This window comes from Oncorhynchus kisutch, linkage group LG26 (assembly GCF_002021735.2).
Source record: "Oncorhynchus kisutch isolate 150728-3 linkage group LG26, Okis_V2, whole genome shotgun sequence".
NCBI lineage: Eukaryota > Metazoa > Chordata > Actinopteri > Salmoniformes > Salmonidae > Oncorhynchus > Oncorhynchus kisutch.
The window spans coordinates 29,962,574-29,978,588 of NC_034199.2; the positions used below are offsets into that span (position 1 = coordinate 29,962,574).

General features: G+C 43.7%; 2 protein-coding genes across 4 annotated transcripts in view; one reads left to right on the forward strand and one right to left on the reverse strand.

The window, feature by feature from the left end:
• Positions 1–16,015, forward strand: part of LOC109877787 (WD repeat and FYVE domain-containing protein 2-like) — a 29,400-nt gene that overhangs the window by 11,792 nt on the left and 1,593 nt on the right. The window contains exons 9-13 of one of the 3 annotated variants that reach the window (XM_020469984.2): positions 486–587; positions 1,209–1,339; positions 1,458–1,566; positions 1,852–1,926; positions 11,503–11,975. In XM_020469984.2, coding sequence (XP_020325573.1) covers positions 486–587; positions 1,209–1,339; positions 1,458–1,566; positions 1,852–1,881 — 372 coding nt within the window. In that variant the 3' untranslated portion in view covers positions 1,882–1,926; positions 11,503–11,975. Of the gene's footprint in view, positions 1–485; positions 588–1,208; positions 1,340–1,457; positions 1,567–1,851; positions 3,063–11,502; positions 11,976–16,015 lie in introns of those variants that run through there. The other 2 variants (XM_031805592.1, XM_020469985.2) reach the window with 2 other exon arrangements.
• On the reverse strand, positions 11,572–12,613 carry LOC116352937 (guanylate-binding protein 5-like). Its single transcript, XM_031805593.1, has 3 exons — positions 12,497–12,613; positions 11,970–12,065; positions 11,572–11,697 (listed from the first exon to the last, which is right to left on the reverse strand). Exons 1-3 carry the CDS (start codon positions 12,593–12,595, stop codon positions 11,593–11,595), a joined length of 300 nt encoding a protein of 99 aa, XP_031661453.1. The 5' UTR covers positions 12,596–12,613; the 3' UTR covers positions 11,572–11,592.

Consider the following 16,015-nt stretch of genomic DNA (forward strand, 5'->3'; position numbering starts at 1 on the left):
TCTGCAGTGAGGCCTGAGTGTTGGGCAGGGCTGTGTATAGGATTAGCTGGAGCACAGGGCCGGGTTGTGTCACTCAGACATAAGCACACCTTTCTTCCGTAGAATCTGTCTAGCCCTTGATATGGGCCAGTCACAGCTCTGTGAGTGCATTGTCACCTCTGTCATTGACAGCATGGTATGGTAGAGTGCTTTGTCTGGCTGTTTCTGTCACCATGGAGGGATACCTGAAATGTGAACACGTACAGAGAGAGAATGACAAACTCTGAATGAAATTCAGAATGGTAATGTACTGAATGCAAATGAGTGTTCAGTGTAGACTACCTGTGGCTCTGACTGGTTCTTTCTCTCACTTACGTTATACCTAACCACTTAATCTGGGTTAGTTTCCTTTTAAAACTCCTGGTGGTTAAAGGTAGGATTTAGTAAGGAAAAGCTGACTAGAGTAGTATTTAGAGTCTGTACTTAACCTGTCTGTGTTCCCTCAGACCCCAGAGTGGCTGGACAGTGATTCGTGTCAGAAGTGTGAGCAGCCATTCTTCTGGAACTTCAAACAGATGTGGGACAGTAAGAAAATCGGCCTGCGACAGGTACAGTGGGCACCATACTGTCACTGTGGGATATAGTTCACATATTGTCCACAAGAGGGCAGGAGAAAAACGTAAATGTTCCTATAAACTGGCTCGGTCACAAACAATGCTCGCTCTTCAATGGAGCAGAAGTTTGTGTTGTTTTTCTGGGAGGCTAGATAGCTCGCAACAGTGACAAGAAGCTGCCATGGGGAATCATGGCTCGTTTTAGCTAGTTTTATCTTGTTCTTGATACTATGTCTTGTTTTGACTGATGTACTCTTGTCTGCTAATATGGCCAAAATTTGATGTAGGTGAGAGACAAGTGCTCATTGTGCAAATGTATTTATGTTTTCAATAAACATTGGAGACAAAATGGCCAACCCTGCCTGTTTGTCCCATAATTGCTTTCACACATCAGTTTTGTTGCTAAACAACCAAATTGTATTTGTTACATGTACCAAATACTACAGGTGTAGACTTTACAGTGAACCCCTCTATGGCAGTGTGAAATGCAGAAACATAGACCTGGTGTGGCCTCCGCTGTTTGTGACTACATGAGTGAGGGCAAGTGAGATATGCACATTGGCCTTATCTGTAGGCTGAACCCAAGGCTCAGTGTCTCCTGTCTCCTCTCCCCAGCACCACTGCAGGAAGTGTGGGCAGGCAGTGTGTGGGAAGTGCTCGGCCAAGCGCTCCACCATCCCTCTCATGGGCTTCGAGTTTGAGGTGCGGGTGTGTGACAGCTGCCACGAGTCCATCACGGACGAGGAGTGAGTAACATGCATGCACAAAAAAGCCTCAAATATCATCCTCTGGTCATCACATATTATCCTATACTTTAATTCCCATGGTGATAACACTATTTTGCCCCCTCCCCATGTCTTACAGCCGGGCACCCACGGCGACATTCCATGACAGCAAACACAGCATAGTTTACATGCACTACGAGCCTACCATGGGCTGGCTACTGACCTCTGGGGCAGACAAGGTCGTCAAGGTGAGACAAACACGATGTCTCTTAAGGCAGCGTTTAGATAGGCAGCCCAATTCTGATCTTTTGTCCACTAACTGGTCTTTTGACCAATCACAGATCTTTTCACATCAGATATTTTTCAGAGTTGAGCTGATTGAGGGATGACAAATTAGTGAGAAAAATATCAGTCGGATTTGCAGCCTAATACAGGAATGGGAGGCATTGATACAATGACCTTTTAATGACAGTGCATATCCACATATGAAGTAGGCATTGTTTTTTTTTATACACCTTTGTTTGTGTCAACAGCTCTGGGACATGACTCCAGTGGTGTCCTGAAGGTCATTGTTGATGGAGCATCATGGAGCTCCATCCACCTATCAGGTGAGAGCTTACATCATGGTGGCCGTCATCCTGAGAGGAGGTGGTAATGTCCACAAGACAACCACCACAACAATAGTAACATCCACAGAACCTAGAAACACCAGGCCTTTCTTGCCTGACCTTGTCCCTCTTGGTGACTAAATGTGCTGAGGAAGAGCTGTACTCTGGCTCCCGATATGGATGGAAAGATTTGGAATAGAGACGCCTTGAAGAGGACGTAGGTGTGCGTGCTGTATCAGGACTATGAAAGAGCATTTTTTGTTAGTTTTATGGATCCCCCTTACCTACAGTATGTCACTCTGGAACAACATTTGGAACTTCAACTAAAATGTTATTGTGCATACATAATTCCCTATATTCTTTGGTTTATTATATTTAAAACAATGGGTCCATAGTAAAAGGAACTCTGTGTAGGCTACCTGCTGAACAACACATACAGCTAGTCGGGCAAATAAAAATATTATATTTAAGTGCCTTCCTCATATCATATTGCAGCTCTCACTATGGCAAACAGAGCATGAAAAAAGTAGGTGAAACAATTGTTAAAATAAAATTGAGTGAGATATGTAACCTGGAGTATGTACAGTAGCGAGATGGAATACTCTAATATAATCACAACTCAAGAAGGTCCCAAAGTTGACCTCTTATAACTCATCCTGTTTTGATAGGCTCTTTGCTTGTTAGCTGCTGTACATAGAAGCAGTAGGCGGAGGGTAGAATAGCCCCGTTTCTGGGTGGACCCTGTTTCAGTTGAGGTGTCAGAAGTGTTCATAACCTACAGATGACTGCCAAAATAAAGGAAGCACCAACATTGTCTTAATAGGGCATTGGGTCAACAAGCTGCCAGAACAGCTTCAATGCGCCTTGGCGTAAATTCTAAGTCTCTGGAACTCTTTCGGAGGGATGTGTCACAATTCTTCCACAGGACATCTGTAATTTGGTGTTTTGTTGATGGTGGTTGAAAAGGCTGTCTCAGGCGCCGCTCCAGTGTTCAATTGGGCTGAAATGTGGTGACTGAGACACAGTTTAAACCCCCTATGCTCATTTGAGACCCACCTTTCAAATTCACTAAGATCTCTTCTAACCATAATAATTGGGCAACTGGGCATTTTTGTACATGACCCTAAGCATGATGGGATGTTAATTGCTTAATTATTTATTTATTTATTTTATCTTTATTCTAAATTCTTATTTTCAATGATGGCCTAGGAACGGTGGGTTAACTGCCTGTTCAGGGGCAGAATGACAGATTTGTACCTTGTCAGCTGGGGGATTTGAACTTGCAACATTTTGGTTACTAGTCCAACGCTCTAACCACTAGGCTACCCTGCCACCCCAAATTAACTTGGGAACCACATCTGGGTGGAAGCACCTGCATTCAATATACTTTGTATCCCTCATTTACTCAATTGTTTCCATTTACTTTGGCAGTTACCTAGCTTATAGGCTCTCCTGTAGTCATACATACACACAACTGGTGAACAAGTCTACATGTGGTATCTCACTGTCGGGTAACGGTTGATGACCACAGATGTAGGAGACGTGGAGAAAGACATTTCATTCTTTAGTATTTTTTTCAAATTAATATTGATTTGCTAACTGAAGTTCTTGATTAGGCTTGCCAATTGAAATGATAAATCGTAAAGAACAAGTTAATTCCAATCATCTTTTTAATGATTTATTTTTACTCTATTGTAGAGTTATTGAAATGTCACCTACGACTCTCTGGACTTTGGTGGTGGACCAAAACATTATTCACCACGTTTCATCTCTAGTTTCTTTGCACTTCAGTTGTTACGGTTTGATTTCTAAGAGAACAAAATCATAGCTAAGCACTTTTTTGTCCAATGCATACACTTACAATATGTTGTTATCTACAAATGACATATGGTTGAAGTCTGAAAATATTAGATTTTTCTATTGCGTACGTATAACAGACTGGTGATATGTTAGTGGCTGTGTGTCAAATGTATTTGTGTTTATTGAGTTTATTTATTGCTGTGTGTTACTGGTGCCTCAAAGCTAGACATCTCTCATGTAGCCTACTACACCACACGTGTAAAGTTCATTCTCAAATTGTATTGATGGTTATTATGGATATAATATAGTTCAAGTTAAGTTCATGCACTGGATTTGCTTTTGGATTTGTTTTTAGACAGAACCACAATTGTAAAACAACAATCTGTCTGCATGTTGATATTTGGGATATAAAACCTAATTACCCGTTGTCATTTTTCACAAGTACTAGCATGTTGTTTTAATAATCAGTGAAGCCACACATCTTGGGCCTAGGCTAATGCATATCTACTGGTGGAGAACGGCTCTCAGGCTCTAGTGCTATTTACAGAGGTAGTCAATCACTGGATTGAATAATTATACTATCCCTATTCGTGTCCTCATTTAATGCCCTCTGTACAGTAAAGAACAATATCTGTTATCATTGTTGGTGGTAAAAATGTGAGTTCCATGCTGATTCATACAGCAATACTGATTTACATTATCTGAATGACTGCCCTAGGATTTGAAATAACTTGATGATGATATTATTAGGTGTGTTTTGTAGCCTGGATACCAGTCTGTTTTTATGCTTATGTCAACGTTTTGTCATTGGCAACAGTGTTGTTAATACAGGAGCTGTCTTGTTCCCAGGCTAGTGCTTCTGTGTGGTGTTGTATGATGCTCACAGGTGGCTGTACTGTGTGTGTGTGTGACTCCGGGGGGGGGTCGTCACAAAGCCTGATCTGTTTGTCAAAGTAAGGTGGATAACTCCTTGATCCTGCTTTGTGGCATTCCCCTCAGGTCTTGATGTGCGTGGTGTGTCCAAGCAGCAGCAGATTAATGAAGATCATTAGTCCTATAGGAATACCATTACTGCATGTCTCATCTTGGATCAAAAGCTGATCTGGGTACAGGTCATCCTGAGTAGAGATGTGTACATATCATTCCATAATTACAGTTCCTCTTGTTGTCCTGCTGCTGATGTACTCATGTTTGTATTTGATTAAATTGATATGAGGTGACTGAAAGACAGGATGTCTCTTTTTCATGTGAATGCTTGGGCTTATGTTTCCATGTAGAGATTCAGCTGGTGTTCAGATCATCAGTTCTCCCCATTGATCAATATCTCTATTTAAACAGGTTTAGCGTCATCCTTAACTCTATCAGAGAAAATGTGAAAAGTTATCAAATCAAAGTTTATTTGTCATGTACGCCAAAAACAACAGGTGTAGTAGACCTTACAGTGAAATGCTTACTTAAAGGCTCTAAACAATAGTGCAAAAAAAGTGTGTAGGTAAGTAAAGAAATAAAAACAGTAAAAACACAATTTTGACAATAACAGTAGCAAGGCTATATACAGACACCGGTTAATCAGGCTTATTGAGGTAGTATGTACATGTAGATATGGTTAAAGTGACTATGCATATATGATGATCAGAGAGTAGCAGTAGCGTAAAATGCGTTGGGGGGGGGGGGGGGGCACACAATGCAAATAGTCCGGTTAACCATTTGGTTACCTGTTCAGGAGTCTTATGGCTTGGGGGTAAAAACTGTTGTGAAGCCTTTTTTTCCTACACTTGGCACTCCGGTACCGCTTGCCATGCGGTAGTAGAGAGAACAGTCTATGACTGGGGTGGCTGGGATCTTCGACAATTTTTAGGACCTTCCTCTGACACTGTCTGGTGTAGAGGTCCTGCATGGCAGGCAGCTTTGCCCCAGTGATTTACTGGGCCGTACCCACTACCTTCTGTAGTGCCTTGCGGTCGGAGGCCGAGCAATTGCCGTACCAGGCAGTGCAACCAGTCAGGATGCTCTCGATGTTGCAGCTGCAGAACCTTTTGAGGATCTCAGGACCCATGCCAAATCTTTTTAGTTTCATGAGGGGGAATAGGCTTTGTCATGTCCTCTTCACGGCTGTCTTGGTGTGTTTGGACTATTCTAGTTTGTTGTTTATGTGGACACCAAGGAACTTGAAGCTCTCAACCTGCTCCACTACAGCCCTGTCGATGAGAATGGGGGCGTGCTCTGTGCTCCTTTTCCTGTCGTCCACAATCATCTCCTTAGTCTTGGTTACGTTGAGTGATAGGTTCTTATTCTGGCACCACCCGGCCAGGTCTCTGACCTCCTCCCTATAGGCTCTCTCGTCGTTGTCGGTGATCAGGCCTACCACTGTTGTGTCATCTGCAAACTTAATGATGGTGTTGGAGTCGTGCCTTGCCATGCAGTCATGGGTGAGCAGTGAGTACAGGAGGGGACTGAGCACCCACTCCTGGGGAGCTCCAGTGTTGAGGATCAGCGTGGCAGATGTGTTGCAACCAACCCTCACCACCTGGGGGCAGTCCGTCAGGAAGTCCAGGATCCAGTTGCAGAGGGAGGTGTTTAGTCCCAGGTTCCTTAGCTTAGTGATGAGCTTTGAGGGTACTATGGTGTTGAACGCTGAGCTGTAGTCAATGAATAGCATTCTCGCATAGGTGTTCCTTTTGTCCATGTGGTAAAGGGCAGTGTAGAGTGCAGTAGAGATTTAATCATTTGTGGGTCTGTTTGGGCGGTATGCAAATTGGAGTGGGTTTAGGGTTTCTGGGATAATGGTGTTGATGTGATCCAATACCAGCCTTTCAAAGCATTTCATGGCTACGGACGTGAGTGCTACGGTTCTGTAGTCATTTAGGCAGGTTGCCTTTGTTCTTGGGCACAGGAACTATGGTGGTTTGCTTGAAACATGTTGAAAATGTCAGTGAAGACACCTGTCAGTTGGTCAGCACATGCCCGGAGCACACGTCCTGGTAATCCGTGTGGCCCCACAGCCTTGTGTATGTTGACCTGTTTAAAGGTCTTACTCACGTCGGCTACGGAGAGCGTGACCACACGGTCGTCTGGAACAGCTGATGCTCTCATGCATGCCTCAGTGTTGCATGCCTCGAAGCAAGCATAGAAGTGATTTAGCTCGTCTGGCAGGCTCGTGTCACCGGGCAGCTCGCGGCTGTGCTTCCCTTTGTAGTCTGTAATAGTTTTCAAGCCCTGCCACATCCGACGAGCGTCGGAGCTGGTGTAGTATGATTCAATCTTAGCCCTGTATTGATGGTTTGCCTGTTTGATGGTTTGACGCAGGCCATAGCGGGATTTCTTGTAAGCTTCCGGGTTAGAGTCCCGCACCTTGAAAGCGGCAGCTCTACCCTTTAGCTCAGTGCGAATGTTGCCGGTAATCCATGGCTTCTGGTTGGGGTATGTACATACAGTCACCTTGGGGACGACGTCCTCAATGCACTTATTGATAAAGCCAGTGACTGATGTGGTGTATTCCTCAATGCCATCGGAAGAATCCCGGAACATGTTCCAGTCTGTGATAGCAAAACAGTCATGTAGTTTAGCATCTGCTTCATCTGACCACTGTCACTGGTGCTTCCTGCTTTAATTTTTGCTTGTAAGCAGGAATCAGGAGGATAGAGTTGTGGTCGGATTTACCAAATGGAGGGCGAGGGAGAGCTTTGTACGCGTCTCTGTGTGTGGAATACAGGTGATCTACAATTTGTTTCCCTCTGGTTGCACATTTAACATGTTGATTTGGTAGAACTGATTTAAGTTTCCCTGCATTAAAGTCTCCGGCCACTAGGTGCGCCGCCTCTGGGTGAGTGGTTTCCTGTTTGCTTATTTCCTTATACAGCTGACTGAGTGTGGTCTTAGTGCCCACATCTGATTGTGGTGGTAAATAAACAGCCACAAACAGTATAGCTGAGAACTCTCTAGACAAGTAGTGTGACCTGCAATTTATCACTATATACTATAGAGCAAAATCTAGAGCTGCAGCTTTCCTACTCTCCTTCTGCGGGTCCTGATGAGGCATCCGGTTCTTCGTCCTCTGTACCTGCGTCGCTTCCTCTTGCGAATAACTGGGATGTCGGCCCTGCCGAATGTTTGGAGAATATCATGTGAGTCTTGCTTGTTGTTGAAAAAATATTTGTCTAGTCCGAGGTGAGTGATCTCTGTCCTGATATCCAGAAGCTCTTTTCTGGCGTAAGATACGGTTGCAGAAACATTATGTACAAAATAAGTTACAAATAACGCGAAAAACCCCCACATAATAGCACAATTGGTTGGGCACCCGTAAAACTGCTGCCATTTTAGAATGGCGGCAGAAATAGAGATGAAGCAAGGTTTATTTAAACAACAATTACAAAACATGATAATGGTCAACCCTGAATTTAAAAGCGCATTGAAGATGAGCAGATCCATTCTAGCCAAATTTGACTTCAAGACAAGTTAAGCAAATTTATTTGACCCTACATCCAAGAACAAAACAAAGCACAAATCTTAACTACAATTCTAAGAATGGTCTGTAATAACCTTTTAAATATTTAATTATATCAGAATGATAAATTAATGGTTATAAACTGAGGAACTGACTTCTGTGAAGTGACAGCTGGTTTGGCCCCATTGTACTGTTGTTGCACAGCAGTCTTTCTGTTGCACTATTTCCTAGTAGCTCTTCTGGTTAATGTTGAGACTGGAGAAAGGTGTGGCTGCTGATCTGGACCATTGACCAATCTCTGGTGAATCCTATAGACCTCTAAGCCAGGGCTTTTGCCAGTTGTACCTGTGGACTTCCACAGGGCCTTGGAGTGCAAGATACAGGAGCAGAAGGATCTGCTGGAGAAGGGCCACAAGGAGAAGGCTGACTTAATGAGACAGGAGATAGAGGAGTTCAAGAATAGCAACAAACCTGAGAAGGAAGGATGTGGTTGCCTTCAAATCAAATCAAATGTATTTATATAGCCCTTCGTACATCAGCTGATATCTCAAAGTGCTGTACAGAAACCCAGCCTAAAACCCCAAACAGCAAGCAATGCAGGTGTAGAAGCACGGTGGCTAGGAAAAACTCCCTAGAAAGGCCAATACCTAGGAAGAAACCTAGAGGAACCAGGCTATGTGGGGTGGCCAGTCCTCTTCTGGCTGTGCCGGGTGGAGATTATAACAGAACATGGCCAAGATGTTCAAATGTTCATAAATGACCAGCATGGTCGAATAATAATAAGGCAGAACAGTTGAAACTGGAGCAGCAGCACAGTCAGGTGGAAGTTGAAACTGGAGCAGCAGCATGGCCAGGTGGAGTTGTGTCTTTAGAGTTGCCAACTGCTCCTGTTTTGAGTTTGGGTGTGGCCGTCTTGCTTGAGTGTCATGTGCTCCTTGAACACAATCGTCTTGCGTTGCTCACAGGCTTTCTTATAGTTAAAGTAGTGACCTAAGCCATTGCTGACACTCTCCATGACACCCTGTGCTATGGCTCTGAAGTTACGAGACTGCTCTTCCTTCTCCTCACGCTTGGCCTCCTCCTTCTCTCTCAGGCTCTGTATCTCCTCCTTCATGGCTGCCTCTTTCTCTGTGAAGCCATTAGCCATCAGCTTTTCCTGCTCATGGAGCTTGCTAGCTAGTGCTCGCTCCAACTCCTGTGGCTCTCCCTTCGCCTCCTGGACCATCTTAGCCTAGATTCACAGAGGGAGAACAACACAGACATCATGGTTATGGATTTGCAGGCAAACTGATAGATTTTTGGTCTGAAAACTATTCGAACACAATTGTGGCCTGTTATCAGAGATTGAAGTAAGAGGAACGTCAGGCCACAAAGGCAAAATGGGGTTTCCAGATGTAAATCAGTTAGACTACTACTACTACTACTACTTACATAAACACAAACAGATTCAAAGTGGATTCAAAACAACACATTTATTCATAAACTGATTTAAGACTAATTATATAATATTCAAATGAATTATCTGCCTCTAGGCAACGTTCTCAAAGAATATAAGACCATAAAAATATGTTTAAAAATAATAATTAAAGCCTCTACATTTTAAGTGCTACACTAGTAGAGAGCATTTCACCAAAATATGTCAACACACAGGAAAAATAATTAACTCTTTCATATAAAGCAGATACTGATTCTAAGTGTGGCTATCAACTTGACTTTCTGCTTTACATTGATAAAGCTAGCAAATGTGTACATGCTCAGGTAATACACAATGTTTCTACTTCATAAAAGCTACCTTCATGAGCGTATATTGAAATAAAGTGTTGGCAGCATCCAATTCAAATCGAAGAACAGGCATGACTGTAGACTCAAGGCAACCACTATTGTTTTCACTATATATTTTACCTCTTGGGGATGTTATTCGAAAACATCATGTTAACTTTCACTGCTATGCGGATGACACACAGCTGTACATTTCAATGAAACATGGTGAAGCCCCAAAATTGCCCTTGCTAGAAGCATGTGTTTCAGACATAAGGAAGTGGATGGCTGCAAACTTTCTACTTTTAAACTCGGACAAAACAGAGATGCTTGTTCTAGGTCCCAAGAAACAAAGAGATCTTCTGTTGAATCTGACAATTAATCTTAATGGTTGTACAGTCGTCTCAAATAAAACTGTGAAGGACCTCTGCATTACTCTGGACCCTGATCTCTCTTTTAAAGAACATATCAAGACCATTTCAAGGACAGCTTTTTTCCATCTACTTAACATTGCAAAAATCAGAAACTTTCTGTCCAAAAATGATGCAGAAAAATGTATCCATGCTTTTGTCACTTCTAGGTTAGACTACTGCAATGCTCTACTTTCCGGCTACCCGGATAAAGCACTAAATAACCTTCAGTTGGTGCTAAATACGGCTGCTAGAATCCTGACTAGAACCAAAAAATTTGATCATATTACTCCAGTGCTAGCCTCTCTACACTGGCTTCCTGTCAAAGCAAGGGCTGATTTCAAGGTTTTACTGCTAACCTACAAAGCATTACATGGGCTTGCTCCTACCTATCTCTCTGATTTGGTCCTGCCGTACATACCTACACGTACGCTGCGGTCACAAGACGCAGGCCTCCTAATTGTCCCTAGAATTTCTAAGCAAACAGCTGGAGGCAGGGCTTTCTCCTATAGAGCTCCATTTTTATGGAACGGTCTGCCTACCCATGTCAGAGATGCAAACTCTGTCTCAACCTTTAAGTCTTTACTGAAGACTCATCTCTTCAGTGGGTCATATGATTGAGTGTAGTCTGGCCCAGGAGTGGGAAGGTGAACGGAAAGGCTCTGGAGAAATGAACCGCCCTTGCTGTCTCTGCCTGGCCGGTTCCCCTCTTTCCACTGGGATTCTCTGCCTCTAACCCTATTACAGGGGCTGAGTCACTGGCTTACTGGGGCCCTCTCATGCCGTCCCTGGAAGGGGTGCGTCACCTGAGTGGGTTGATTCACTGATGTGGTCATCCTGTCTGGGTTGGCGCCCCCCCTTGGGTTGTGCCATGGCGGAGATCTTTGTGGGCTATACTCGGCCCTGTCTCAGGATGGAAGTTGGTGGTTGAAGATATCCCTCTAGTGGTGTGGGGGCTGTGCTTTGGCAAAGTGGGTGGGGTTATATCCTTCCTGTTTGGCCCTGTCCGGGGGTGTCCTCAGATGGGTCCACAGTGTCTCCTGACCCCTCCTGTCTCAGCCTCCCTCCTGTCGCAGTAGTTTATGTGTACTTCTCCTGTCCTATTCGGTGTCCTATGTGAATCTAAGTGTGCGTTCTCTAATTCTCTCCTTCTTTCTCTCGGAGGACCTGAGCCCTAGGACCATGCCCCAGGATTACCTGACATGATGACTCCTTGCTGTCCCCAGTCCACCTGGCCGTGCTGCTGCTCCAGTTTCAACTGTTCTGCCTTCTTATTATTCGAACATGCTGATCATTTATGAACATTTGAACATCTTGGCCATGTTCTGTTCTGATCAGCACAGCTGATCCCTCCTTCTCCTGTGAATGGTACAAATTAAGATATTATGGTAGGAAAACACTCTAGCTTCATGTTCTCTCTCATACAGAGTCAATAGACAACCCCTGACATTTTCCATGTTCTGGAGAAGACCACAAGTTTTATGTAAACCTTTGCTTGCAATACCCACTGTTAAACATCCCAGATCTATGTTGACTTAGTGCAAGAACTATCAAAAATGTATTTTGAGAAGTCACTTCAACCAGAAACCTGAATTAAATCAGAAAATAACATCCCATGCCATATTTCGTACTTTTTCTAATTTTCGGTCCATTTTTCTGTCAGCTTGCAGGATGGAATACTTCTCTAGACTCTTTTCCTTCCGGAACTGCTCAAGAATCTCCTCAGCCTGCAGAAAACACCCCCAAAGGCTTCATGTTTGCCATCAAACAATGATAAATCTAAAACCGGTTGGATCTGTTTCTGGTATGATGCCTAAAATATACATTATGGAAGCCACTGTAAATCATAACATAACAGTAACATTAGAGGTTGAGAGAAAGAACATGTCATCTACGACATGGAAACTGTTCTGATTTCTTGACTTAAGAAATCATGAAATATACTTGTCACTGAGGGAGAGAGGGGAATGTATAAAGTTTACATTCTGTCAGGATATGTTATCGTTAGCCATCAGGGTTCATCGAGTTCTTACTCTGATAATTATTACCTAACAAAACTAAGTGGATCGGCCTGAAAGAGGAGAACAGCTCCAGTGTTCAATATGGAGTTTTTGATGAATGTTTAAACTCTAGCAAGGAATCAACTCGAAGCTGTTACCCCAACTCCTTTGTCGGGCTTGGCCCGGTACTGTGCCAGCATGTTCTCATGGTGATTGCAGTAAAGCTCGTAGATCCCCTCTGTAATCTTCTTGGCCATCTGAGCAGACAGCTTCTCCAGAAGGGCCGCACACTTCTTCTCATCAAGAACGAGGATGCCTCAGATAAGATCAGTGTAGTGCTTTGCAATGGCCACCTGGAAGAGTCAAGACGTTTTTAGGGAAGCATTTGTAAAAAGTGGTCCCTGACAGTTAAGCACAAAGTCAGTGTTTGTACCAGGCACAGATCTCAAATGATGACCCTTACCACCAACACCTTCAAGAAATTCAAATTAGTCTTTGAAGGATCTGTTCATGAATGCCTGCGTGGCCAAGTGGTCTGAGCGGAGGTGATGAGCGCCCTGGCTTAGGTCAGTTAGTATCACCACTTTATTATAAGAATGTGAAATGTCAGAATAATACTAGAGAATGATTTATTTCAGCTTTTATTTCTTTCATCACATTCCCAGTGGGTCAGAAGTGTGAGCGGACCAAGTAATTGGGCGTCACTCTAAAGCGGGAAGGTGGAATAAACGAGTCAGGAGTTGGTTTTCTTGGTTGAACACAGTTCTCTATTGAGGGCATTTGGTCAACACAAACAGTCCAACATAATCAATGAAAATCTTCCAAGGAAAAACATACATCTTCTTCTCCGGATGAAACCGGAACACAATAGGCTTATCTTTAAACTACAACAAAAAGTCACGGGATTGTCACCGTCTTAGTGGTTCTTCCTGGATAGCTCCTCTCTCTCGATGGCCATCTTCCAGAGATAGTTTTTCCCCCCCTCTCTGCTGGTTCCATTCTCTCTCTTATAGGGGAAGGAGAGTATGTCATTAGTACCGTCAGCTGTGCTTAATTGCCTCTGGTTACCTTGTCTCCCATGCCTTGTTGGGCTACTATCCATGAGCCCAGCCTGCCCTCTGGTGGTCCTTCCACAGAAGTTTACATACATTCAATTAGTATTTGGTAGCATTGCCTTTAAATTGTTTAACTTTGGTCAAACTTTTCGGGTAGCCTTCCACAAGCTTTCCACAATAAGTTGGGTGAATTTTGGCCCATTCCTCCTGACAGAGCTGGTGTAACTGAGTCAGGGTTATAGGCCTCCTTGCTTTCACACACTTTTTCAGTTCTGCCCACAAATGTTCTGTTCGATTGAGGTAAGGGCATTGTCATGGCCAATCCAATACCTTGACTTTGTTGTCCTTAAGCCATTTTGCCAAAACTTTGGAAGTATGCTTGGGGTCAATGTCCATTTGGAAGACCCATTTGCAACCAAGCTTTAACTTCCTGACTGATGTCTTGAGATGTTGCTTCAATATATCCACATAATTTCCATCCTCATGATGCCATCTATTTTGTGAAGTGCACCAGTCCCTCCTACAGCAAAGTACCACCACATGATGCTGCCAGCCCCGTGCTTAACAGTTGGGATGGTGTTCTTCGGCTTGCAAGCCTCCCCATTTTTCCTCCAAACATAACAATAGTCATTATGGCCAAACGGTTCTATTTTTGTTTCATCAGACCAGAGGACATTTCTCCAAAAAGTACGATCTTTGTCCCCATGTGCAGTTGCAAACTGTAGTCTGGCATTTTTTATGGCGGTTTTGGAGCTGTGGCTTCTTCCTTGCTGAGCGGCCTTTCAGGTTATGTCAATATAGGACTAATTTTACTGTGGATATAGAAACTTTTGTACCTGTTTCCTCATCTTCACAAGGTCCTTTGCTGTTGTTCTGGGATTGATTTGCACTTTCCACACCAAACTACGTTCATCTCTAGGAGACAGAACTCATCTCCTTCCTGAGCGGTAATGACAGCTGCGTGGTCCCATGGTGTTTATACTTGCATACTATTGTTTGTACAGATAAATGTGGTATCTTCAGGCATTTAGAAATTGCTCCCAATGATGAACCAGACCTGTGGAGGTCTACATTTTTTTTTCCTGAGATCTTGGCTGATTTCTTTAGATTTCCTGTGATGTCATGCAAAGAGGCAAAGGGTAGGCCTTGAAATACATCCACAGGTACACCTCCAATCGACTCAAATGATGTCAATTAGCCTATCAGAAGCTTCTAAAGCCATGACATCATTTTCCAAGCCGTTGAAAGGAACAGTCAACTTAGTGTATGTAAACTTCTGACCCATTGGAATTGTGATACAGTGAATTATAAGTGAAATTACCCGTCTGTAAACAATTGTTGAAATATTACTTGTCATGCAAAAAGTAGATGCACTATCCGACTTGCCAAAACTATAGTTTGTTAACAAGAAATTTGTGGAGTGGTTGAAAAATGAGTTTTAATGACTCCAACCTAAGTGTATGTAAACTTCCGTCTTCAACTGTAGGTGTTAAACCAAGTGGCCGAGCACTGCAATCAAATGGAGGCGGGAAGGAAATTGTTTATATTTGGGGGTACAATAACATAGGCTACATTCAATGCATCTGTGCAGAATATTTGCTGATATTTGACTTATCCCGGTAAATATGTGGCCCCCTTTGACAGTTCGGAAGCTTCCACAGAGGTCAGCCTCGTCCATGGAATCCAGATGGGGCATGTTGGCAGGAGTTGTAGTGGTGCGGAATACAAAGCACTTGCGCGAGGGGAAGTAGTTCCGGATACACTCTCGTGGGAGGTTGTACATCATGTTCAATGGAGAATCTCGTCTGAGAGGCCTATATCCATTCTGCCCTGCCTGTCTAAAGTCCTCGAAAGCCAAGTTAATAAACAGATCATTGACCATTTCGATTTCCACCATACCTTCTCCGCTGTGCAATCCGGTTTCCGAGCTGGTCACGGGTGCACCTCAGCCACGCTCAAGGTACTAAACGATTACATAACCGCCATCGATAAAAGACAGTACTGTGCAGCCGTCTTAATCGACCTGGCCAAGGCTTTCAACTCGGTCAATCACCGTTTTCTTATCGGCAGACTCAACAGCCTTGGTTTCTCAAATGACTGCCTCACCTGGTTCACCAACTACTTCTCAGACAGAGTTCAGTGTGTCAAATCAGAGGGCCTGTTGTCCAGACCTCTGGCAGTCTCTATGGGGGTACCACGGGGTTCAATTCTCGGGCCGACCATTTTCTCTGTATATATCAACGATGTCGCTCTTGCTGCGGGTGATTCTCTGATCCACCTCTACGCAGACGACACCATTCTGTATACATCTGGCCCTTCTTTGGACATTGTATAAAAAAACATCCAAACGAGCTTCAATGCCATACAACACTCCTTCCGTGGCCTCCAACTGCTCTTAAACGCTAGTAAAACTAAATGCGTGCTTTTCAACCGTTCGCTGCCCACACCCGCCCGCCCGACTAGCATCACTACTCTGGAAGGTTCTGAATTAGAATATGAGGACAACTACAAATACCTAGGTGTCGGGCGAGACTGTAAACTCTCCTTCCAGATTCATATTAAAAATTCCCAATCCAAAATTAAATCTAGAATCGGCTTCCTATTTCGCAACAAAGCCTCCTT

What these genes read in the sequence shown, in the direction of transcription:
- LOC116352937 (XM_031805593.1), bottom strand. Translation starts at nt 12,595, where the DNA reads ATGGCCAAGAAGATTACAGAGGGGATCTACGAGCTTTACTGCAATCAC. An exon ending in AGCCCGACAAAGGAGTTGGG is followed by an intron (nt 12,066 to 12,496) that starts GTAACAGCTTCG and finishes TGTTTTCTGCAG; the next exon opens with GCTGAGGAGATTCTTGAGCA. An exon ending in TGGACCGAAAATTAGAAAAA is followed by an intron (nt 11,698 to 11,969) that starts GTACGAAATATG and finishes TACCATTCACAG; the next exon opens with GAGAAGGAGGGATCAGCTGT.